This window comes from Mus caroli, chromosome 1 (assembly GCF_900094665.2).
Source record: "Mus caroli chromosome 1, CAROLI_EIJ_v1.1, whole genome shotgun sequence".
Classification (NCBI taxonomy): domain Eukaryota; kingdom Metazoa; phylum Chordata; class Mammalia; order Rodentia; family Muridae; genus Mus; species Mus caroli.
The window spans coordinates 31,068,744-31,093,707 of NC_034570.1; the positions used below are offsets into that span (position 1 = coordinate 31,068,744).

At 47.8% G+C, this 24,964-nt stretch overlaps 2 protein-coding genes across 5 annotated transcripts in view; one reads left to right on the forward strand and one right to left on the reverse strand.

The window, feature by feature from the left end:
• The window catches only part of Fer1l5 (fer-1 like family member 5), a 49,256-nt gene extending 47,169 nt beyond the window's left edge, over positions 1–2,087 (forward strand). The window contains exons 47-53 of the mRNA XM_021165906.2: positions 159–254; positions 422–563; positions 778–877; positions 954–1,144; positions 1,308–1,417; positions 1,659–1,806; positions 1,917–2,087. Coding sequence (XP_021021565.1) covers positions 159–254; positions 422–563; positions 778–877; positions 954–1,144; positions 1,308–1,417; positions 1,659–1,806; positions 1,917–2,087 — 958 coding nt within the window. The remainder of the gene's footprint in view (positions 1–158; positions 255–421; positions 564–777; positions 878–953; positions 1,145–1,307; positions 1,418–1,658; positions 1,807–1,916) is intronic.
• A 1,249-nt stretch (positions 2,088–3,336) lies between these two features.
• Positions 3,337–24,774, reverse strand: Lman2l (lectin, mannose binding 2 like). 4 transcript variants are annotated; one of them, XR_003836887.1, is made up of 10 exons: positions 24,544–24,758; positions 23,000–23,118; positions 19,120–19,237; positions 18,261–18,343; positions 9,678–9,710; positions 8,558–8,719; positions 8,360–8,474; positions 5,003–5,122; positions 4,346–4,669; positions 3,341–3,908 (listed from the first exon to the last, which is right to left on the reverse strand). XR_003836887.1 is itself a non-coding variant. In XM_029478240.1 (9 exons), exons 1-9 carry the CDS (start codon positions 24,725–24,727, stop codon positions 4,527–4,529), a joined length of 1,077 nt encoding a protein of 358 aa, XP_029334100.1. In that variant the 5' UTR covers positions 24,728–24,759; the 3' UTR covers positions 3,337–4,526. The 4 variants fall into 4 exon arrangements, 3 of the variants coding, with proteins under 3 accessions (XP_029334100.1, XP_021021035.1, XP_021021424.1); XM_029478240.1 differs by having other exon boundaries at positions 3,337–4,669; positions 24,544–24,759; XM_021165376.1 differs by lacking the exon at positions 9,678–9,710 and having other exon boundaries at positions 3,337–4,669; positions 24,544–24,774.
• Positions 24,775–24,964: the final 190 nt, after the last annotated feature.

The following is a 24,964-nucleotide window of genomic DNA, read 5'->3' on the forward strand; positions in this document are numbered from 1 at the left end:
GGGTGCAGGGTGCTGCTGCCCACAAGCCCAGGGAGTAGAAACTCTCAATTGAGATTAGAACTAGCTTTACTGCCCAAGTCCAGGCTCTGTGGGCAGGCAAGGCTGTTTGTGGCTGTGGGGTGGGTTCTCACCCTAGCCTCAGAGCACAGTGGCTGCAGGTACCAACTGCGCTGTATCATCTGGAGCACAGCTGAAGTGGACCTGGTCCGAGAGACCTTCAGTAGAGAGAAAATGAGCGATATCTATGTGAAAGGGTAAGGCAGGCAGGGGAGGAGGGCTCCAGAGGGCCGCCTAGCTCCCTGGTTCTGTTACCCTGCTAGAGCCTCCTAGTCCTAAGGGGAACACCTCCATCACCACTTGTGTCTGTCTGGGGGATGAGGACCACACACAGGAACCCAAGGTAAAAGGACTCTGTCCCCAGGTGGCTCTTTGGGCTAGAGGAGGATACTCAGAAGACAGATGTCCACTACCACTCCTTGACTGGGGAGGCCACCTTCAACTGGAGGTTCATCTTTACCATGGACTATCTGACAACGGAGCGTGCATGCATCCAAAGTCAAAAGGTAAGGAAGGGGATGGGGAGGAGAAAGAGGGAAAGAGGCCTAGGCTCCAAGAGGTTACCCGCTCCTTTCAGAGACCTGCAAGCTGTTACAGGATGTTAGGTCCTGTCCTCAGGCAGAACTCTTCTTCCTTGATAGTCTGTCACTAGAGGACAAGTAGGTATCTGAGAAAAATGTCCAAGAAGCAGGCCACTAACAGCCTTCTGCTATCCTCCAGGACTACATATGGAGCCTGGATCCCACATCAACGAAGTTTCCAGCCCGGCTCATGATCCAGATATGGGACAATGACTTCTTTTCCCCAGATGACTTCTTAGGTGAGGTCCTGATGTAGGGTTTGTGACATGGGATGAGGAACTCCTTTTGCTGACAACAGCCTTTCTCTGGCCTCAGGGGTCTTGGAGCTGGATTTAGCAGACATGCCCCTTCCGGCTCAGAACATCAAGCAATGTTCCCTCAAGATGATGGAGACTGACTCCAAATGGCCTTTCACCCCACAGAAACATATCTCTCTCTTTAAGAAGACCAATGTAACTGGATGGTGGCCTTGTCAGGTCCTAGATGGTGACAAGTGGCGTTTGTCGGTAGGGGCTGGGGAATGTGTTTAGTGAATAGGACCCTCTCTAGCAAACTTCTGGGGGGCTGCAGCCAAACCTCTTTTCCTTTGTGGCGGTAGGGAAGTGGTCCTGAAACGACCTTGCCCTCTTCTGACACAGCAGCCCCTGCTCTGTCCTTCGGTATTCCTAGGGTAAAGTCAAGATGACTCTTGAGATGCTATCAGAGAGAGAAGCTCTAATCAGGCCAGCCGGGCGAGGCCAGTCCGAACCCAACCAGTTCCCTATGCTTCATCCTCCTGAGTAAGGGCCCTGGAGGGTGGTGGTGCAAGCCCAGCTTTTTCCTACTTGGTACAGGGAGGTGGCTGGTGGGCCTGTGTGGAGAGGGACAGCTACTTCCTCCTACCTGGTTAAGTTGGTATCAGAAAATAAGACCTGAGGTTGAGTGTAAGGGACTTCCAACCTGTCAAAAAAAAGGGAAGCCCTTTGCTCTGGATCACTTAACCTGAAGATTGCTCTTGCTCTCTGTCCCTGTCACGGGCAGGCGAAATGATTCCCTTTTACTGTGGTACCAGTCACCTATTAAACACTTCTGCTATGCTGTCTGCAAACGCTACCGCTCCAAAATCATATGCTTAGTGGTGACACTGGTTATAGGGTTTATACTGCTCAACTTCGTCTATTCTGCTCCGGTGAGTGCTGACCCATGGGGAAAAGACAATGGCACTGGCACCTCTTGCATTATCTCTCGGAGCACGTTTAAGTTGCTACTTTAGACTACTCTGATGTCTCTTTTCTCTAGAGCTATTTCGCTATGAACTGGATCAAACCTCAACTCCGGCTGTCTTCTCCCATTAGAATAGTCAATCTCATCGGTACGGTGAACACCAGCAATGTCAACTCTTCCATTCTCACCATGGAGGGCTCAACAGATCACTCAAGCCTTGTCTTCCCAGGGGCTCCAGCTCCATGAGGCTCCGTGATCTGGCCTTCCTTTCTCCCACCTGCCAAGTACCCTGTGCCTTGGACTTCCTGGCAGATCCTTGTTTGAGTCTTCTAGGACACGTCCAAAGGGCTGTGCACACTCTGACTCATATATGTTTAGAGATCACTTCTGACAAGAAGAGCAGAGCTGTAATTTTCTATTGAAATAAATTCATTTTTCTAACAGAGCCACCTTAGGACTTGGGGGTTGGGATGGAAGACAATATGAAAGGCTGTAAATGGCATCTCTGTGAGACTTGGGAAGCGATGCCACATTTAATCACCCTATCTAGTCCTCGGCAGGGGAAGGGTAACCGTGTGCCATACACCGAGGCCACGGCTTCTACTCAAGTGTGAGGGCACAAGAGCCGCACCAGGACAGGCACCACCTCCTCCAGTAGAGCCTTACTCAGCATGGAAAACATTTGCTTCTGCAACAACAACAACAAAACAAGAACTGGGGCAGGATGCAGGATGGGTACGTTTTGTTTTTAATTGGCTTGGGTTTTTTGTTTAGGGTTTCTCTGTATAGTTGTCTGTCCTGGAACTTGCTCCATAGACCAGGCTGGCCTTGAACTCAAGAGACCCACTGGCCTTTGCCTCTGAGTGCTGGGATTAAAGGTGTGTGCATGGGTGGCTTTCTTATACACATTTTTCAAAAGGGAAAAGACTAGTTCCCAGGCTACATGAGGACTGCAGAGCCTCTTTTCTGGTCCATTTCAAAGCATCAAGGTGCTCATGAGCAGGAGTTAAGCTAACCTGACTCACTCTCTCACTCTTCCTGTGGGCAAATCCTATCAGTCCTGGGACAGTGAGAGTCATCTCAACAGGCCACTTAGATCCTCTACCACAGGACCCACCCATTCTCCCTTTGAGATATATTCAAAGCAGACAAAACTACGATTACTTTTCAGCACTCCTAGTACTAGAGCCAACCTATATCCCAGCTTGTTCCCTGGTTCCCCTTAAGCTGGTATGCTACTGAGGGAAGGTCTAAGACTTCCTGCACCCCATCTTTTTTTCTCCTACATAAGGGCTACACAGACTCCCATGGACAGGGGGCTGAGATGAACTCTCACCTGCAGCACCCTTCCTCCTAGTCTACGGATGGATGGGGTGAGGATTTTCCCAACCATCCAGGAGGGGCAGGATGAGAGCAGACACACCTGAGGCTCAGGAAAAAGGCTGGAGCCCCCAACCAAGCCCACACTACAAGAAGGCCACTGAGCCAGAACTCATGAGTGGTTTCATTAGCTACTTTATGAAGCCTTTTCCTCGGGCTACAGAGAACTGTGCCAGGCCCTCCAGGGAGACTAGCCTGTAACCAATTTAACCACAGGGCAGATAGGTGAGCAGCATGTGGCCCTTGTGGAATAAGGCAGTGTAACAGGTGACACACAAGGGCACTCAAGCTGTGCTGCTGCTCCAGGACCACAACTTTTCCAGGCACAGAGGATGAAGGGCTTTCACTCTCAGAGATGTGTAACAGATCACCAACTGTTTCTTCTCAGTAAGAGGCCAAGCATTTGGGGGCATGGCCAAGTCCAGGGAGTAAGAAGAAAGCTGCTTATCACTTCCAACACTCAGAGCAGAATCCCAAGAATCAGGACAAACACAACACATGCGACTAAGCAGGCTCCAGCAGGTCCAGACGACTCCACACGTGGTCAAACGCAGCCAACACTGCTCTCTGAGGCACACCTGGACCTGGATGATTCCAGAGTTAACCTCACAGCATCTGTCAACTCCTCCGAGCTTCTCTTGAGTTGTAACAACTTTTAGCCAAACCATCCAAAGGCCTGAAGGTTTCCTTTGATGAGGAAAGCAGAAGACACAGCCACAGTCAGAAACAGGATCCACCCAGCAGAGAAGAGGCTGAAGCAATGAGAGGCTGCAGGAAGCCCCAGGTCCACCTAATGAGAGCAGCAAACTTCTTTCCTAGCTAAGGATGCATATAAAGAGGACAGTGAGTGGAGGGAGACAGGCGGGTGAGAAAGAAGTCTCCATCCAGATTGCCAAGGAGCTCCTGAAGTAGAAAGAGGCATGGGCAAAGCAAAGACTAGTAAGTGGGTCTCCAGATTGTACCGGTTCTGGTTTCCTATTTGGGAATTCTAAAATGCAATGGAAGGCCTACTGTGTGTAGTCCACGCTTGGGCTATCTGCCCAATTGTGTAATTTAGGCATCACAGTAGATATTTCTCCATGTCTCTGCACTCGGAAATGGAAGGACTCCAGGGAAAGGCATACCACAGCTGCTCGGCCCTGTGGTGGTATCCTGGGCCAGTGAGATGTTCCTGTGGATGACCATGAGGATGCAGGCTCCTAGCATTCAAATCTCCAGTGACAGAACAACGGGCCGACTCGCCAGGCTGTATGCTCAGACCCACACCTTATGGTAAACACCGTAGAGGGACTGATGGCAGCGGGCTCAGTAGAAGCGTTTCCGGCTCTGGTCTTGCCATTTGTTGTAGAGTATGATCCCGATGACAATGGCAAATACGGAAAACACCAAGGAGAAGAAGACAATAAGGAAGAGGGCCAGGCCACTCAGGGGCGTTGGTGGTACTGTCACTGAGGAAGTAAAACAACAGTGAGGAATATAGAGCCTACCCTACAGTGGATCAACAGGGTGTCCAGTCCCCAGTTTCTGACACCCACTTCTGAGGAACCAGATCCCCGACCTCCCCCATTCTAGGTGGCTCTATTGAAAAATGAAGCAGCCGTCCGCCTGCTGTTGCTGCTGCTTTGCCTGTAACAGGACAGATGGGGAGGTAGTGCAGGCATTCCTTGTGCCTCACAGGAGCACAGAAGGGCCTGAGAGCTGCAGGTATCTGTCACCCCAGACTCCACGACACTGCAACCTCCTCTCTAAGCACGGGCCATTTCTCAGAATCCCACACTCACTCTCTGGCAGCTTCAGATTGTCCACCGAGGGCAGGAATACATCTCGATGTAGCTTTTCTTCTTCTGGGGTCCTCACTCCAGTCAGCTCAAACAACTTGAGGGAAATGACATCATGGTTATCTAAAGGAGGGAGAACGGAGGATTACTCCATTGCCCTCAACAAGGGCTTCTGGAGTTTGCATCTTGCTTCAAGCCTCTGATACAAGCCTCTCTCTTGACTGACAGCAGTGACAGGAAGAAGACTTTTCAGGGGAGCATGGAGACTAACAGGAGAAGGGAGGTGGAACCAAGGCGTGGTAGTGGGGGCACAAATACAGTATGCTTTCTCTCCTATGCCGAATGCAGACTTAAATACACAAGACAAATGCAAAGGGAGGACAATCTGGGGGAGGGAAGAGCTGCAGGACAGCAAGGAGACGGGACAGGGACAGTGAGTATGAGCTAAGGAAATGACATATGTCAGTGCAAGTGTCATGTGATGGTGCATGCCTGAGATATCAGCACTTAATTGAAAAAGAAAGAAGCCAAGTGTGGTGGCACATGCCTGTAATTCTAGCACTTGAGCTACAGAGACAGGAAAACTGGTACAAATTCAAGGCTAACTTAAACACAGGCCAGACTCAGGCCAGCCAGGGTAATATAGCAATCTCAAAAGCAGCAGCAGCAGCAAAAACCAAACTTTCATTAAAGCTTCGTACTTTTCTCATCTAAAAGAATAAGGAATTGGATCTATTCTATGTATTTTACTGGTAACTATGCATTACTTATGTAATACTGAAAATAATTAGGGCTAGGGAGATAGATAGCTCAGTGGTTAAGAACGTTTGCTGAGGGCCAGAGTTCAGTTCCCAGCATATATCACATGACTCAGAAACATCTATAGCTCATGCTCCAGGGGATTTGACATCCTCTTCTGACCTATGCAGGCACCTGCACACACGTGTACATAAACATCTAAAACCTTAGAAACTGAAAGATAATTAAACCCAAGATCTTTTAATAGTGAGAGGGGATACAGCACACTGTAGCTTCCTCATGGTGGAGCATGAGCACACGTGCACATGCATACACACGCATGCACATAGCATCTGGTTAATGGGTCGTGGTCAGTCAGGCCAAGACAAAACGCACAGAAGATGCTGTGCTTCCCGACTCTATGTCTTTGTAGCTCCCTGGAATTCTGAGCTGATTTTCCCAATGTTACTAGACAGGAGATCCCGAATTCTCGTCCTCTAGTGTGTAAGTACAAGTATGTAACACACAGTTTTACAGTGCAGCACAGGTTGGCCTTGAACTGATGATCCTCCTGCTTCAACCTTCTGAGTACTGGGATTCCATGTGCTGAGTACCATATCCAGGCCTATGTCTCTCCTTGTTTGGTTGGTTTTATGAGACAGGTTCTCACTAGGTAGCACAGACTGCTGGCCTCAAACCTGTGACTTTCTAGTCTCAGTCTTGTTAATGCTGGAATTATAGGCACGAGTCCCTCTGCCCAATTTCTCTTTTTTAAAGTTTATGTTCTTGTTCAGTTGGGTTTGGGCTTTTTAAACTTTTGTTTGAGACAGGGTCTTCTTATGTAGCCCTTGTTGTTCTAGAACTCACAGATCCCCTGCCCTGTCTCCTGAGTGCTGAGACTGAATGGCCTTCAGGCCTAGGCTTGCAAAGTTTCTTGCCGCAGGCGTCGGCTAACTCTTGATGAAGCTCTGCTCCCTTCGGCGGGGACGGACTTATTTCCTTCGAGGCTAGCTGTTGCCAGAGGCCTGGATTTCTGATTTTTGTTATCAGGGCACATCCACAGCTCCTTGTTCTGCTACAGTCTTCACTTCATCTTTGTCTTGAAAATGTTTGTGCTGTTGGAACTAAGTTTAAACTACAGGACAGGATAAAAAGCAAGGGCAGGCCAGGCATAGTATCATGCATGTAATCTCAGCACGTGGGAGGCCGAGGCAGAAAGAACCTGAGGTTCAATGCTAGCCTTGGCTACACAGCAAGTTCTAGGCCAGCCTGGGCTATATAGACCCTATCACAAAACAAAGTAAAGCAAAGAAACAAATAAAACATCAAAGAAGCCGGGCGTGGTGGCACACGCCTTTAATCCCAGCACTTGGGAGGCAGAGGCAGGTGGATTTCTGAGTTCGGGGCCAGCCTGGTCTACAAAGTGAGTTCCAGGACAGCCAGGGCTACACAGAGAAACCCTGTCTCGAAAAGCCAACACCCCCCCCAAAAAAAAAATCAAAGAAGCTATGCAGAAAACTGACCTTCCCTTTCTTTCCTTCATTTCTTTTTTGAGACAGGTGTCACCCCGTAGTTCACTCTGGCCTAGTCAGCTCATCTCTCTTTTTTTCCTTCCTTTAGGCAGGTCTATATAGCCCAGGCTGTCCTGGAACTCATTATATAGACCATGCTGGCCTCAAACTCAAAGACCCTCCTGCCTTGGCTTCCACCTTTTCCTTCCTCTTGCCTTTGTCCTTCCTTCCTTTCAGAACTAACCCTAGGCAATGCTCTACAGTGTGAGGACATCAGAGCCTGGAACAGATGAGAGCAACAAGTCCTTGAATTTAAAGAAAGAAAAAGAAAGCAATTATGCTGGGTGTGGTGGTGTGCGCCTATGATCCCAGCAAGGACAAGGTTGAGGCGGCCACGTCACTAGGTCAGGTCTGGGTACAAAGCAAGACCAAGATGCAAAGAAACCAACAAACACGCCAACATTCATGACAATTAAACTATATGCTTCTATAGGTTAGAAGTTCATAGATATTTTTAAAAATTGGCTGCCCAGGCCAAAACTAAGTATGGCCTTGGCATGTGAACCAAGGAAGGTAGGAACCCCGGTGCTGATGAGATGAACTGCAGACCAGTCAAAGAAAGGCAGAGACAGTGCACTGTGCACAGGAGCAGATACTGCTGCTCAGAAGAGAGCCAGGGCAAGGCGCTCTACAGCATGCAGATGGCACAGTAGACATTTACAGTACCAAGTGCAGCTCAGGAGGAGGAGGCAGATGGTGAGCAAACTTGTCCGCAAGCTTCATTCAAATGTCTGAACAAAGAGGGAGAGAGACTGGGGTTGGTTAGGAGGGGATGGTGGGGCACAGCAGTAAGTACGGGCAAAAGGCACAGGCCAGAAGAGCTGCCCAGACAAGGCACACACACTCAATGCTTAGGTAGCTCCTGGCTACAACTGTCCCAAAGGAGCCTGGATTGAAACTTTTACAGATCTAGACAAGAATGTGCAGCATTCTGAAACCATCTGAGTGGCTTCCCATAGCTCTCTAGCTGTCCTTTGAGGGGGCCTCACTAAGCCTGGGGTCCTGACCAAAGGGGTCAACTGAGGCACAGAGAGAAGGAGCAGTACAGTACCAGAGAGATCCCCAGTGATGGAGGAAGTGCCGAAGTAATAGCCCCGGGGGAGCCGGACCCCGGGCATCTCAATGCAGTCCCTCCACTCATGTTTGCCATCAATATCCATCATTATCTGGAATAAGACAAAGAGTATCAGGGTCAGGCCACAGGAGCAGAGGCGGTGCAGACCACCAGCTGCTCCAAGACAGGACTCACCGTCAGATGCCTCTTGACATAGCGAATCACGAGGAAAGTGTCATAACGGATATTTCGGACAATGGCTGTGCAGCCACCCAGCTCCGTAGGCCGCCCATCCCGCTCGTGATCATAGCTGAGGGAGCCATTGTTCACCATGGCTGAGATGTAGGGGAATACCCGCTGGAACACAGGGAGGGAAAAACAGACAGGAAGGAAGACTCTCAGCCACGTCTGCACCACAGTGAGAGGAACTGAGCCCCCTGCCTCATCGTAAGCAGCCCACCCCAGCAGGACTCACATACAGATGAGCATGCACAGGGGGCATGGACTCAGGGAGCATGGGCTCCACACTGGATGTTAGGAACTCTGCAGACCCAAGGTAGACCTGAAGTGGCCCTGCAAGACACTGGGGGTCACTCCACTTCTCCCAGCAATCACTGGTACTGCACACCAAGAGTCTCCTCCTCGTGGATAGGCATCTTTCTCCCCAGCTGCCACTTAAAAAGGAAAACCATCTCCCAGGTCTCCACTTCAGCCCTATCCTCTGCCCAAGTGAAGTGTTTGGCACACAGCAGGCATTCTCAAAAATACCTGTTTTGAGTGGTCAGGGATTCCTTCCAGTCTGGATAGCTCCTTTCTGACCCTAAAATCCTGCCAGTACTTGATGCTAAATGAATCCAGAAAGCACTGCTGGGACAGGCTCTGGGGGCTTCTCTAGCCTAAATCACTGTTCCTAGTCAAGACTTCCAGCCCACCCACACGTAACGCCCCCACGGGCACCAACAGTGAGAGAGCAAGGTCCCATGTCGCCTACTTGGGTTCCCACTACTTAGTTGCTTTCTCTCCAGCGGATCTATACAAGCAAACTCCTCCTCAAAACTGGTGAGCTAGCCATTCCAGAATGATCCCAGTGCGAATCACTGCAGAGGGGCAGAGTGATGAAGGGGAGGGGAGACGAGGCATGCGCTCCTTGGACAAGCTCCACACTGTTCCAGACAGTCAACATGCAAGGTGGAAATGCAGTCAAGACCAGAGACTCGGAACTCCTGAGACAACAGACTCTAAGTGGCAAGAAATGTCAGGTGGATGGTGAGACTAAGGGACGAGCATGGCGGGTCAAGAGCCGACCAACTGATACCTGGACTCCTGGAGAATAGCGCCTCTTCTGGGCCTGAGCGGGTCCAGCGGGTTATTACAAAAACAAGACAGGACACAGAACACAGGAGACCAAGTCAGAAAGAGACAGCCTTTGGAGAGAGCTAGGACCCTGCTGTGTCGGATGAGTTAGCAACTAAAATCCTCAAACAGAAATTTAGGGTCCACAAAGGGCACCCAGCAAGCTCCTGAAGCTCTCACAGTATATGCAAAGTGCCTGCAGGTGCCGCACACCACCGCTGTGAGGCTGTCTGGCTATCAGACTCTTAAAGGAGCCTACTTCAAAGGCCTCTCTTCTCTACCCCATGGAAGGGACCTGGGGCTTTTAGCAGCTTTGTGAAACAAACCATCTTGCATTACCCAAACACAGCTGGGTTAAGTCTCCTAGACCACTGTATGTCTATAGCACAGGAGAAAAAGAGACCAAACAAAAACAAAAACAACAAAAAAGTGAACTCTTCCAAGTTTGAGAAGTCTTATACTCAGGTCTCAGGATACAGGTCTTGCCCAGAAGACAAAAACCCTACTGTACGAGACCATAAAATTAACTCTAATCCAAAGGGATCATTTGCCCTCTAATTGAGCCTCATGGACATACATCCCAAATAACTGTTGTCACTGACCTACAACATGGGGCAGGGTGAAGCTCCGTGGGAGCGCAGCAACACAAGATTAGAAAGTCATTGGGCTCCAGGCACTTCAGCTTTGCCTCAGCAAATCTCCACAGCTCTCAACTCTGAGAGGAAGCCGCATGCTCAGCTCAGCCCAGATCCTGAGGGGGGTCCCAAAGCATGCAGCCCTCTCCTTCTTAGGAAAGCCAACCAAGCTGAGTCAGGACTGTGTGAAATGCTGGGGTCCAGCTAACTGCTCTGCTGAAAAAGGAGGCGCTAGCAGACGGTGAGAGGACTGTGCTCAGGGCAGGGCCCAGGCAGTCAGAGGGAGTCCAGCACACAGTCTGATGTAAGGAGAGGCTGGTGCGAGGCAAGGCAGAACACGTCAGCCTCAGGGACCAGGGTACTGAGGTAGGGAGCCCCCAGATCTTGTGAACCCCAGCATAACGTATGTGCTATGATGGGACCCCGAGGAGCATGTAGTCCATCAGTGGATGATTAAGCCACCATAACATTACCCTTATGCAACTGCCATTGAGGACAAGGTAATTGCCAGCATGTTATTAAGTAATTCTCAGAAATGAATTCTGAGAAAGCTTGTAACTTCAGTGAACAATTAAGGAAAGGAAGGGATTAAAAAATGCCCTAAGGTGCTCTGATGACCCCAAGATTTGCTTTATTCATCACTTCTAATCACAAAATTAACTTAGAATTTTAGAATGCCTGGGACAGCAATCCTTAGGCAAGGGTACCCAACTCTTCCTAAGGCTAGTGAGACATCTNGTCACCCAGCAAAAGCCAGGGGGAGCTCAGCCCAAGTCACCCTGGAGAAGGCTGTCATCCCAACTCTTCCTAAGGCTAGTGAGACATCTAGTCACCCAGCAAAAGCCAGGGGGAGCTCAACCCAAGTCACCCTGGAGAAGGCTCTCATCTGTGTACATGATACCCCAGTCACGGAATTTCCCAGCAATCTAGAATGGGGCTCAGGGGTTCATCCTTGGTTTTGTTTTTCTGAGACATTTATGTAGCCCTGGATGTCACCAGACTCTGTGTATCCCAGGATGACTGAGTTTCTCTACTGCACTTCCCCAGTGCTGGGAAGTTTCTGCCACTGCCAGGTCCACGACATGCTAGGGGTCAAATCTAGGGTTTCCTGTGTGCTATGGAAACACTCTTAACTGAATTACGTCCCCAGCCCCAGGAAGACTGAGACATGCCATCAGAATTAAACACCAGAACCTACCACCTGTGGCTTCAGCAGCTAACACTACAGCAAGGTGGGCATTTCATTCCCAATTCAGAGTCCCCAAAATATGGAATTCCTGCCTGTGAATACTGTGTATAGCACAGGAAAAGTTTCCAAACCTTGCACCATTAGGGCCATAGTTGGGTTTTTTGTTTTGTTTTGTTTTTTGTTTTTTTGTTTTTTCGAGACAGGGTTTCTCTGTATAGCCCTGACTGTCCAGGAACTCACTTTGTAGAGCAGGCTGGCCTCGAACTCAGAAATCCTGCCTCTTCCTCCCAAGTGCTGGGATTAAAGGCATGCGCCACCACCGCCAGGCTGGAGCCATAGATTTTTAAATGACCCTCAGCAACATTCACTCATTAACAAGATACTCAGGATTCTTCCATGGACCCCTCCCACTCTTGGGACCCCTCCCACTCTTGGGCGTTTGCTCCCTTTTCTTACTAAATCAACTTCTTTCACTTAGCCTCAGAGAGAGAGAGAGAGAGAGAGAGAGAGAGATGGTGGTAAGGGAGCTGGAGTGTAGCTTAGATGGTAGGATGCTTGCCTGGCATGCACACGGCCTTGGGTCAAATGCTCAGTTCCACATAAAACTGAGCATGGCCGAGCGTGGTGGCGCATGCCTTTAATCCCAGCACTCGGGAGGCAGAGGCAGGCGGATTTCTGAGTTCGGAGCCAGCCTGGTCTACACAAAATGAGTTCCAGGACAGCCAGGACTACACAGAGAAACCCTGTCTCGAAAAAAACCAAAAAAAAAAAACCAAAAAACAAAAAAAACACAAAACAGCATGACTGCACATGCCTATAAGTCCACAGCCATCCTTGCCATCCTTGGTTACATAGTAAACTCCGGGCTAGCATCAGCTAATTGACACCTTGTCTCTCCAACCAAAAAAGATTCTCATGAACTTCTGGAGTTGTGGATTTTAAAATTCTACAGGTCCAAAGCACATAGTGTTGATGCCTAACAGACAGGAGCACAGAGGGTCTCTGGAAGCCGAGGCTGGGTCCTCATTATCCTACACTACCTGCAGCTGCATGCCTTTGCGCTGTGCGACCTCTATGTCATATCCTTATTGGGATACGTGAGTGAGGTGTAGAGTTCATGGGATTAACTATGGGAAGATGAGGAGGGTGGACCACTTGGCATCGTGACTAGCATTCAGGAGGACGTCAACAAAAGTCAATAGCTGCATTAATGAATTTTTACATTATATATTGTTCAAAGCCAAACATGCATGATTCAGGAGAATAATTTCCTTGGCTGACATAGACCAGAAAAATGTCTAGAAACATTTGGGAATTAATAGGTGCAGTCTGTTCCTTTTTAAAAAAAAATGCATTTTAAATATATTAAAATACAATGAAAAGGTCATCTTTAATACTGTAACACCAAAAGGTTAAGTATATAACTTCCTAAAATAAAACACACTTGACTACACTTAGCACCTGGGAAACGTCACTTCTCTGTTCAGAACCTTGGCCGGGAATCCCTCTGGTCCCAGCGCTCCTGAGTTCACCAACTAGCACAAGGGAGCCCCTCTTCTGGGGCAGTGCTTCCCAACCTAAGCCTGCTACAAACTGCCAAGCTGTGTGCCTAACGCTAGATGTGAAGAAAGGGGTGGGGAGAGGAGGCGCACAGCAGCTACTGCCACGCTGGCATCTACCTACGGGTGAATAGCAGCAGTCGTTAAGGGGACATGCCTTCAGTGCTCTCAGGCCTGTGAGCCAGCACCACCATCTTCCTTGCTAACTCACTTCATTTACTTATTTAGCAGGGAGAGGTCAGGGGACAGCTTGAGGGAGCCGGTTCTCTCCTTTCACCTTTTGGGTCCTGGAGATCAAACTCACTTGGTGACAGGCACCTTTAACAGTCGAGCCACCTGTGAGCCAGTGTCCTCACTTCACAGGCAAGAAATCTCGTGAGAGAGAACACTGGTATTCAGGAATGTACTTAAGGTCTGAAACCAAGTGGTTCTCTCCAGAGCCCTGACAGAATCACAGTGTGTGACCAGTCTGTCTGTCATCCTAAAGGAAGTCTCAGCAAGTATAGTGGGTACCTATGCTCCCAGGACTGCTACAGTTACAGACCAGGATACAAAGTAAGATCCTGTCTATTTTAAATAAGCCAAAGTTTAAAGCATACTTTTTTTAAAGGAAAAGTCAGGTATGTAAACAGCATACCTAAGCAGGAACTCTAAAGCACAAAGACAGACTGCAAAGTGGCTCCAAATTAAAGACTAAGAGAGGGCAGCGAGATGGCTCAATGGGGAAAGGGCCTTGCTGCCAAGCCTGACAACCAGAGTTTGAGCCCTGGGACCCAGAGGGTGGAAGGAGAAAACCAACTCTAGCAAGTTGTCCTCTGATCTCTACATGCATGCACTCCACCCCATACACAAAGTAAGTAAGAGAGAGAGAGAGAGAGAGAGAATGAGAATGAGAATGAATATATGTTCCTTGGGTTTTCTTCTGCTAAAAACACATCAAGGAGCATTAAGGATACCAACGTGGAACCTGAAGACTAGTAGCAGCGGGCTCACCATTTTTAACTCCTCTGTTTTTTGACCACTATGCTGGGAATAGTTCTTGCTGTTTTAGGAAAAACACATGTGCATTTGGGGTTAAGGAGGCAAAGTTCAACAATTACTCTTAGCTAGTTGAGAAGAAAATGCTCACGTGTGAGCAAGTGTGTGCATGCCCGGGGCATATAAAGGACACAGGCTGGGGGCAAAGTGGTACATGACTGTAATCCCAGCTCCTCAAGAGGCTGAGGCAGGAAGAATACCTAGGACCAGAAGTTTGATACCAGCCTGGGTAGTATCAGTAGGGTATATTCTAGAACTCTCTAATAGATTACCAATCTATAAATTTGAAACTTTTATCAAAATAATGATTTATCTGGATCTGACGTCCATCAGATCCCAGCTCCCAGCTTTGTAACTATGTCTTTAGACAGCTGCTATATGATGCGACCTTTTCATTTGTAGAAAGATGCCTATACAGATTTGCCTTCTTCCCTGCTCTGGATTTTCTGTAGCAACAGAACAAATGACTCCTCTGCTAGGTGCTCATAGGAGGCAGCCTCCTCTTGAGCTGTGCACATAGGCCCTCAATGCCACTGGCCCTACAACGCTCTTCAGCTAGCCCTTCGTGCAGGAACAGAAAGGACACCCGAGTATCTAAGCAGAATCCATACTCCTCAGAGCAGGCAATAATCAAAGCTGAGACACACGACTCTGTCAGCACCAAACCCCATTGGCCTCCTACAAGGTGACTCTGACCTCAGCTCTCAGTTTCTCAAAGGTTGTGGAAAAAGGGGTACTTCCAGGCCCCTAAATAATGTTTATATACTGGAACATCATCATTTAAGAAACTTAAAAAAAAAAAGTGTCACATCTAAGCGTTAAAACATGAAAACTTAAGAAGTCAAAGTTCTTTTGAAAAAGATTTCCCTAGATGGTGGTCTTACTCCTGGCTGCCTCTCCTTCCCATGTGTGAGGCTCAAACACGTCACAGACAAAAAGACAGCTCAGCCTGCCAACAGCTTTGCTCTTCCGTGTTGTCATTCCAGGAAGTCTCTTGCCACTAGACTCTGGTTTCAACTGAACAAAAACATCTGTGCTCCAAGGATGCTACCAAGTTCTCCGAAGTGTTCACCGACATCTGGGTTCACAGGAGAAAGAAATATGATCTTCAGTGGATGGGTTCCTAGGGTCAAAGGGCTATGGACTCATCTTTCAACCACATCTACATCAACAGTGACACAGAGACATCATCCATGGAACACTTGACCCACCCATAGTGGGTTCAGGTAAGTGCTAATTAAGGTGATGATTATCATAAGGTCAGAACATTTTTAACCACTCCATAACTCCATGCCCACTGGCAGTCACTTTCACCCTCCCTACTTGAGAGCCCCAGCCCTGGACAACTCTCTCTACCTTGTCTCTGTAAATCTGACCATATTTCATAGGAAAGAGCTCACAAGATAAGCAAGACTCTTGTGACCCATAGCAATACTTATTTTATCACCCAATATTCCAGCTGCTGGACACAAGGTGTTATCAACGTTTTGACTGCTATGACCATCTGTGCACAAGCCTTTTCGTAGATACTATTATTTCTCTTGGCTACACACACGCAAGGGGATTCACCGGATTAGAGTATCTCTATCTTTAGCCCGCTTTCCAACTGTATCATTTTACATCCCCACAAGAATCTGTAGCTGTCTTCAGATGCACCAGAAGAGGGCATCAGATCTCATTATGGGTGGTTGTGAGCCACCATGTGGTTGCTGGGATTTGAACTCAGGACCTTCAGAAGAGCAGTCGGTGCTCTTAACCACTGAGCCATCTCTCCAGCCCAAGTTATTACTTTTAAAAAATATTTTGAGAGCTGAGCACAGTGGTGTACGCCTTTAATCTCAGTGCTTGAGAGGCAGAGGCAGGCAGATCTCTGAGTTGGAAGCCAACATGGTCTAAAAAAGCAAGTTCCAGGACAGCCAGGGCTACGCATAGAAACCCTGTCTTGAAAAACCAAAAAAGAAAAACAGGACATTTATTTTAGGTGTCTGTGTGTTTTTCCTGCATGCATGTCTGTGCACCACATGCACACCAACAGATGTCAGAAGAGGGCATGGAGGCTGCAGAAGTAGAGCTATGGACAGTTATGAGCTACCATGTGGGTACTGGGAACTGAAACTCTACAAGAAGGCCGGGTGCTTTTAACTGCTGAGCCATCCCTCCAGCCCCAGGTTCTTCCTTTGGTGAAGACCAGTTTCCCTGTGCTTCTTTTTGTCATTTCTGCTTTTGTTACCAAATCTAAGAAGCCAAAATCGCAGAGATTCTGGAGTCAGACCTATGACCTATGTGACCAAGTAAGTTCTGCAGCCTTTCTTCTGCTCTTCAGAGTCTTACTCATAGGGCAAGGATGGTAACAGTTGCAACAAAGAGTTGCTACAAGTAAATAATAAACTTGGACCAATGCCTGCACCCTTGTGTGAGTAAGCAAAGTAAACCACACCACTGACAACATACATTTGATTTTATCTTCTGAGACAGCCCCAGTTGGTTGGGTATGGAGAAGATGACAATTTTCTACATTCTCTGGACTCAACAGAAGCTCAAAGAACTGAAATCCCACATATGAAAACACCTACCATCTCTTCTCTCAAGAAAGAAATCAATGGGCAGGAAAGCAGTGGATGGCTGGAGGTCTAGCACCACAATGGTGAGCTTCAGGACAGGGAGACCCGACAAAAGCTGCTACCTTGAACAACACAGCTTCTCTAGTCTGTTCATTCACAGGGAAAGAGGAGTAACACTGTGAATGTCTAACAGCCCAACTAACAACCACTGGGGCACATAGATTCATCGTGACTAGTGTGCCTAAGAGGGAAGAGAAGGAACAGAAACAGTGCAGCTCATGCGATGCAGAACATGACAAGGCGCTGGCCTTCCTTTCTATCTGAAGCTCTCTACTTCCTTATCCTCGCTGTCCCCTCCCAGAATGCCTTAGTACATGCTCTCCCTCATCATGGACCACTGGCTCCTTATCTTGCAAACCTCAATGTAAATGTCTTGTCCTGGAGGAAAGTTCTGCAGCCACCACTACTGCTGTCCCTTCAAGGACAGATGAGTCTACTGTATCTTCTAAAGAGCCCCAGAGTCTCCAGCAATCTCCATTCTACAGAGCACAGAGAAGGTTAGTCATCTAACCCAGGTCTCCCTTTCCAGCTCCTCTAAAATGACCTTGGGAGATTCTGACTGTTACACCTGAGTGTGGTACACCGTAGTCACTGCCACGTTTTACATGTGTTCCTGATACATCTTTGGGGGGAGTAAGTAATCTCCATCCCCACTCCCAACCCTGCCTTCTGAAGGGTATCCATGAACAGCTTGTCAGCAGTTCTCTACCGTCTCACGGCAGTGCCACAGAAGAGGATACAGTCCTGGGCCAGTATAAGCAAGTTCTGAAGAACCCTCAGAGGCACTTAATGTCTCTGCACCGTCCAGACACTAGGTTCCACCAAGATGCTTAGATCTGAGTCAGATATGGTGGCACCATTTGTAATCCCAGGACTCAGAAAGCTGAGGATAAAGATCTCAGGTAACTCCAGGCCAGCTTGGGTTACATAGCGAGACCTTATTATTATAAATAAGTGCAGCAGTCTAATCAACTTCTATTTACTTAACCCTTTCTTATAAGTGATGAAAACTGCTGCCAGAGAAGATAAAGATGCTAGAAATGGAGGGCAAGTGGCAGGAGAGAGTTCACAGTGATGGTTAAAGTCTGGACCACCCATCTTTCCTCTTGCTTTGGCCTCAATTCCAGAAGCTGCCTTATAGAAATGAATGAGAACCCTGCTGGCACTATAGGAGAGCACCTAGTGTGACTAACAGCTATTCCTTAACAACTGCTGGGATCACAGGCAGTTCCCTCCAAGTAAAGAAAGAAAAAGAGAGAGAGAGAGACAGAGAGAGAGAGACAGAGAGAGAGAGAAAGAGAGAGAGAGAGAGAGAGAGAGAGAGAGAGAGAGAGAGAAGAGAGAGAAGAGAGAGAGAGAAGAAAGAGAAGAAAGCTGCCGAGGGCACTATCTTTTGAAGTCAACAATGGGCCCTCCCTGTCTCTCCTGCTCCCTCCTGTGCTCTGCTCCTGGGGGAGGGCTGTGATCAGTGCAGCTGCCCTAAGCTCTGACACTCGCCATTACCTCGTGCTGCTTCTCCTCATTGGGATAGGTGTCTACAAACACTCCCAGCCCCACAAATTTGTCCATGTTTCCAAACACAGGCCCTAGAGAGAAAGAACAGATGATGAACAACGACATATAGCCAAGAATGGACAAAGGGAGAGATCTTTCATGGCAGAGGACAGGGTGATATTCAAATGGCCCCAGGTATTTCCGAAGATGAGCACACACACATAAAAGCACCCAACAAAGTATATGACCTACACCTTGGCCCATGAACAGCTGTAGAAGTTTGCTGCTAAAGGCAGGAAAAGAGGGAAGGCCACTGTAACCTTGTTTGTACTATAGTAACACCCTATTCCAAACTGGTTGCTAAGGCTCCCCTACCTACAGAATTCTGCTTCACAAACACTTGGTGACGATTATGCCCCCAAGAGAGAACTGAATTCCCAAGTTCTACTTCTTGTTGCAAGAGACCAGGTCAAATCAGGTTCAGCCCGCCATCCATTTGGAGCACCAGCTCCAACAGCAGCAAGAACAACAAGAGTATTCTCTCTTGGCTCGTGCATGCTGAGATCGTAAGCATGTATAAGAAGAAACTAGCACACCAGCCTCCAGTATTCAGGAGAGAGTGCATTCAGTCAGTCAGTGGCCAGGCTTCACAGGAAAACTCAGGAGGAACCAACAAGCAAGGACCCATCTGAGGATGAGCTAAGTTCAGACTGCTTAGGACTCAGACCCCATTCTACAGTAGGTTAATATTCATTCACAGGCATCAAGGGAGAGGGAAAACTAGAAGGAAGGGCCCGTCTCAAGAAGAGGGCACAGGAATAAACAGGCCTGCTACACCCATGTAGAAGCAACCCAGGATCCCTAATACCTGGCTGCATTCGGTCCTTTGTGTACCAGATTGCCAAGCCGTCTCCGTGCAGGTTCTTCTTCCCTTGGCCGTGAATCTTGAAGTGCACCTGCAGTTCCCAGTCTTTCAGGAAACATGGCTAATGTGAAGAAGACAGCAGCGTAAGACAGGAGCATGAAACCAGACATCCATAAAGCCCTCACCAGCCATCTACAGACTCGGAAAACAGCTTTGCTAACAGACTAGAAGTTAAAATGAAATATAAGACTTGGAAAGTACTTCTGTCAAAAAAACTAAACAGACAGGCTGGAGAGATGGGTCAGCAGTTAAGAGCACTGACTGCTCTTCCAGAGGTCCTGAGTTCAACTCCCAGCAACCACATGGTGGCTCACAACCATCTGTAAAGGGATCCAATGCCCTCTTCTGGTATGTCTGAAGACAGCTACAGTGTACCCATATAAATAAACAAATCTTTAAAAAACAACAACAACAAAAACCCTAAATAGACTGATTAAGGCACTCTGTAACAGAGACGGACAAACCACGTGATTATCTTCACGTCTTCCAGCAGAAACAGAGGAGAGTACACTAAAGCTGGAAGAGTCACATAAATTTGCCGTGATCCTCCATCTACCTAGAAGCGCAACTGGATAAAGAAGATTGACTTAATACTTGTTTACAACTTCAAATTATTCTTCTGAGGGCTGGAGAGATGGCTCAGCAGTTAAGAGCACTGACTGCTCTTCCAAAGGTCCTGAGTTCAAATCCCAGCAACCACATGGTGGCTCACAACCATCCTAATGAGATCTGACACCCTCTTCTAGCTGTCTGAAGACAACTACAGTGTACTTACATAAAATAAATGGACAAATAAATAAAGTTTTAAAAAAAGTTATTCTTCTAACAGACTCTAAAAAGTTGGGCTTCCAAGAAAAGTCAAAACCTCATTCACTTAAAAAAAATAAAAATAAAAAAAGCTAAGTCCCACACAGAGGTTTCCAGGGATAATTAGCAGATGTTATTGAAGAGCTCTAATTAGCTAAAGCTGGAATTCAGCCAAGCTGAGGGGCAAGCCTGAGTTCCCAAGAGAACAGATAGTAGAGTAAGTTACCGTCCCCCAAACCTTTGTGCCCATGGCTAGGAAGCATAAATGTGCCAGAGGCAGATGCTATCTCCTTCTGAGTTTTGTAATTGTGTGCCAAAACCTCATAAAAAGGGAGGCGGGGGCCAGAGTTGTGGCGCACGCCTTCAATCCCAGCACTTGGGAGGCAGAGGCAGGCGGATTTCTGAGTTTGAGGCCAGCCTGGTCTACAAAGTGAGTTCCAGGACAGCCAGGGCTATACAGAGAAACCCTGTCTTGAAAAACCAAACAGAAAGAAAGAAAGAAAGAAAGAAAGAAAGAAAGAAAGAAAGAAAGAAAGAAAGAAAGAAAGAAAGAGTGATTCGGGGAGAGGCTGGCTAAGTGTGTGACACAGTTGTAGTGTTTCCAGGAGAAACCAGGTTGAGTACAGTATTTGGTCTCGGGAGACTTCTAGTTAAAATCTGCTGTGAAGAAAGAAGGGAAGGGTTCAGCCGGGTTTGGCTGGGTTCTGCCAAAGGCTTTCCAAGTAGATTGTTCTGGGCCTTGAGCAACACAGTGCTTCATCATGTTCGGTTTTTCGTTTTTAATTTCTGGGCCATCATCCAAAAGAACTGGTGTTAGGAGTACAGAGCCACAGTGAGGGGGTGGATGCGTTCCTACTCTGCAGGGAGCCCTGGTGTCTCCAACAGTCTGCTCTATTCTGTCTTCTCTGTTGAGTTATCTCTCTGCTGTGACATTTAGCTTTCAGGACAAATAGAAAGCTGTCCTGTAGCCAGCAGGTAGTACAATAGCCCTGCAAAAAGGGCAGGACCAGAGAAGCCCACGATGAATAAGCAGGTAATTGTAGCTAATTCTTGGCCTTGGGCATCACAATGCAGTTTTGATCATGGTGATTTTTAAGAATGGCTCTGAAACTTCGCTGCAAGTTTGAAATCCCAATAGCCGAATCAGTGGGGGTGGATCACGTGTTTAATATCAGCACTAGGGAGGCAGGGGCAGGCAGAATCTCTGAGTTCAAGGCCAGCCTGGTCTCTACAGAACGAGTTCTAGGACAGCCATGGCTACACGGAGAAAGCCTGTTGCAAAAGAACCAAAAACAAAAACAAAGAACAAAGAAAGGGGAATATGATGACCAAATTGCTCCCAAGAAAGAAAGAAAGAGAAGGCAAGGAAAAGAAAAGAAGAAACCCAATAACCAAATTGTGCCCTACCCTAATTAAATCAGCATCCTGGGGTAGAACCCACACATCAGCTCTAGTGGACAGTCAAACCTGAGAGCCACTTGTTCAAACTGTGTATCTTAAAATAGGTCCTTGGTTCATTCTGTCGAGAATATAGGTGCCAAAGACTCTTATATTAAGGTATTAAGCCTTGTATAATTCAATAACCCACCAGAACCCATCGGTGAAACTGAGAGCAGGTCTGAGAACAGCCTCTATTTCCATACCCACTGTAGCAAACTTTACACAAAGTCTTTTCATGCCCACCATCTGGCCATATTCTGACAACGCAGATGGATAAGTAAGTCAAGCAGGTGTTACAGGAGATCTGCCCAGGCCTCTTCAAGCTGAACTTAGATCGGTGCGTCAACTGATTCTTACATCTTCTACCACGACCCACACGGGGCTCAGTACTACAGCCTAGGTTTCGAGGTCGGCCTGTGTAGATGGCTCCCGCCCCTCTGCTCCTTTACAACTCTTGGATAGAAACAGTTCTCTCCTATGAGACCCGCTTGGAGCATCTACAGCTAATGAGAAAAACCATGAAAGTGTAAGGAGTCCAAACACCAAGGATGCCAAAGTCATCCCTGACAGTGACCTGGCTGTGCCCGGCCAGGGCACACCTGCACGAGCCACAGTGCAGCAGCCCCAGGTGCTCCCTCCTGCCACCACACCTCCAGGAAGAAGAGGTAGCTAGAGGAGGTCCAGAGGACAAGCAAAATATCTATAATGGCTCAAAGTGACTTTCATACTAAAGCAGAAACAAACTCTAGACTGACACAGAGAGGCCACTAGGATTACGTCTGGGATAAACACACTTCTGGACGTTTTGTTATATTTACATAATTATCAAGCATCACTGCCCCACATGTTGCCCAGGCTGCGACTCAATTTCTGGGCTTAACTGATTCCTCTACCTTACCTCCTCCCCCCAAGTAATTTGAATTACAGATACATAGCACCATATCCAGAGTACAGAGGTTGAGGCAGAAGGATCTTAGGTTTGGGGGTAGCCTGGGCTAGTATCAAATTCAAGGACAACCTGGGTTACATGCTAAAGAGACAAACATACAATAACAGCAAAAAGCCAAAAGTTTTCTGTTTAACAAAGTAATTAAATAAGACTTAAGCTACTAAATCCCAAAGTGTGGTATGTCAGGTTACAGATAAAATGAATTATTTGCTCTAAGTTAGTGAGAAAATGAGTTATTTGTTCTAATAGGGCAATAGAGAAATATCTGACTCCTGTATTATGAAGTTCACCTTTATCTGTAAACTAAAGACTTTGTTTCTTTTTAATGATGTATTTATTTTTAACTTTATGTGCATTGGTGTTCTGCCTGCATGTGTGTTGTGTGAGGGAGCTGAATGTCTGAGTTATAGACAGTTGTGAACTGCCATGTGGGTACTGGGAATTGAACTCAGGTCCTCTGGAAGAGCAGACAGTGCTCTTAACTACTGAGCCATCTCTCCAGCTCTCTAAAGACTTTCACTATCTTTAGAAGATGAACACTGGGAAAAAACGATATGATGAAGTCATGTCAAAGTCACTCTGAGCATTTTTAGGACACTGAGGGTCCTAACACAGGAAGCCTCTTACCACCCGGTTCCACAAGGCACCCTGTTTACTTTGCATATCTGGAGTGAGGCGGATGTACTGCGTCATCACCATGGCGTTGCCCATCAGGTTCCATAGCGAAGAACTGCTTGTTCCCACACCTATGGGGAGGGGAGAATCAGCCCATAGTCTTTATCAATTGGTTCACAAAGCCAGATCCTACAAAGACTAGAGCCATTGTTTTTCCTTTAGTATTATTAATGAATACATGAATTAATGTTTTTCTTTTTCTTTCTGAATGGGAGTCTCAATATTCTGCCTCAGGCTCCTGGACCACAGGGACCTGACATCTCACCAAACTTCCTGCAGCTAAATTCTTCAGCTGAAGAATCCAACCGACCTCAGAGCTGTCATTTACACATGGCACAGTAACCGTAGTTGAGATCTGTATGTGTGGGTGGACTTTAGCACTATGAAAGGACAAAAATTTGTCATTTATATTAAAAGAGATATAGTCTCAAAAGCCTATGAGTTTAAACATATTCTTTTAAAATCAATCTTTCAGGCCGGGCAGTGATGGCTTTAACCCCAGCACTTGGGAGGCAGAGGCAAGTGGATTTCTGAGTTTGAGGCCAGCCTGGTCTACAGAGTGAGTTCCAGGACAGCCAAGGCTACACAGAGAAACCCTGTCTTGAAAAACCAAAATAAATAAATAAATAAATAAATAAAAATTTAAAAATAAAATAAAATCAATCTTTCAAGTGTGAAGCTGATTATCCTCAAATCCCTTAGACTAAGTATAAGTATCTCCAGGGTGAAAAACCAGACTAACCCATAGTATCAGCAGGGACCAACACTAAGGAGGTACTACAACCAACCAGTGAAATAATGACATCTTAGTAACAGAAATGACATCTTAGTAACAAAAATTCAAACTGCTTTCTGCAGTTTTTGTTTCCTGCACCCCCTATCCACAGCTCTGCGAGAAAAACAAACTTGTATTAAGCTATAACAGCATTAATTTCTCTTCTTTGTAGACACCTGTGTCAATTTTCTGACACGGAGCTGTGCTTAGAGACCTAGAAATCCCTGAAGAGAGCAATGCTAACCAGCCTCTTTCATCATCAGGGCTCGCGGCCTGGGAAGGAGCAGGTGTTCTAACCAGCAAACAGACTTTTTTTTTTTTCCCTCTCCTTTCTCAGTCCGACCGAGTTCTACCCGGGTTCTTGCTTTCTATCCAGAGCAGCCACCGCTCTATCCCGACACCGGCTCATCGCTAATGGTCCTCAACCATCCCTCATTTATCTCAGTTCTCTGTCCTCATATTTCTGTCCAACTCCAAACACCTCTTCCTTCGAGCCTGACACTAGTGACAGCTGAGAGCCCTACCTAGACCTACTAGAAACTTCTAGCGCTCGGAAAGGGGCGGGGGTGGGGGGCGGACCCTTGTCCTTCGGACCTGTGGCTCTTCAAAGGAGCGGAGATCCTCGGGGCGCCCCCTCCCACCGGGGGCTGCGTCCTCGAGCTCAGTCCCGGCTCGGTCCCCAAGCCCTCCCTGCACGACCACCTCGCCCCGGGCGCCTCACCCTGGTAGGGCTTCGACAGCGAGTGCTCCCGTTTCAAGTACTCCACCGCTTGACCCGCCCTGACATGTCGCGGCCCGGGCCCAGACCCCAACAGAAGGAGAAAGAGCAAAAGCTTGGCCCCGTCCCGAGCCCACGCGCGCCGCCGCCACCGCTGCCACCAGGAGGGTCTCGAAGCCGCCGCCATCTTTCCCACCGCCGGCCCTTCATCAAAAAGCCCGCCCCGTGGCCCAACCCATTGGCCTGCGGAACCATCGGCCCGATCTCCCATTGGCTCCTGGAGAGTCCCCGCCCCCGCAGGTGAGTATCCCACCGATTGGCTGACTAGTAGCAGTTGCCTTGCCAACCCAGGCAAGGGGCGTTGCCGAATGTCCAGACTCCCTTCTTTGCTTTTGTCCCAGGCTTCACCAGGCCTGCTAGTAAT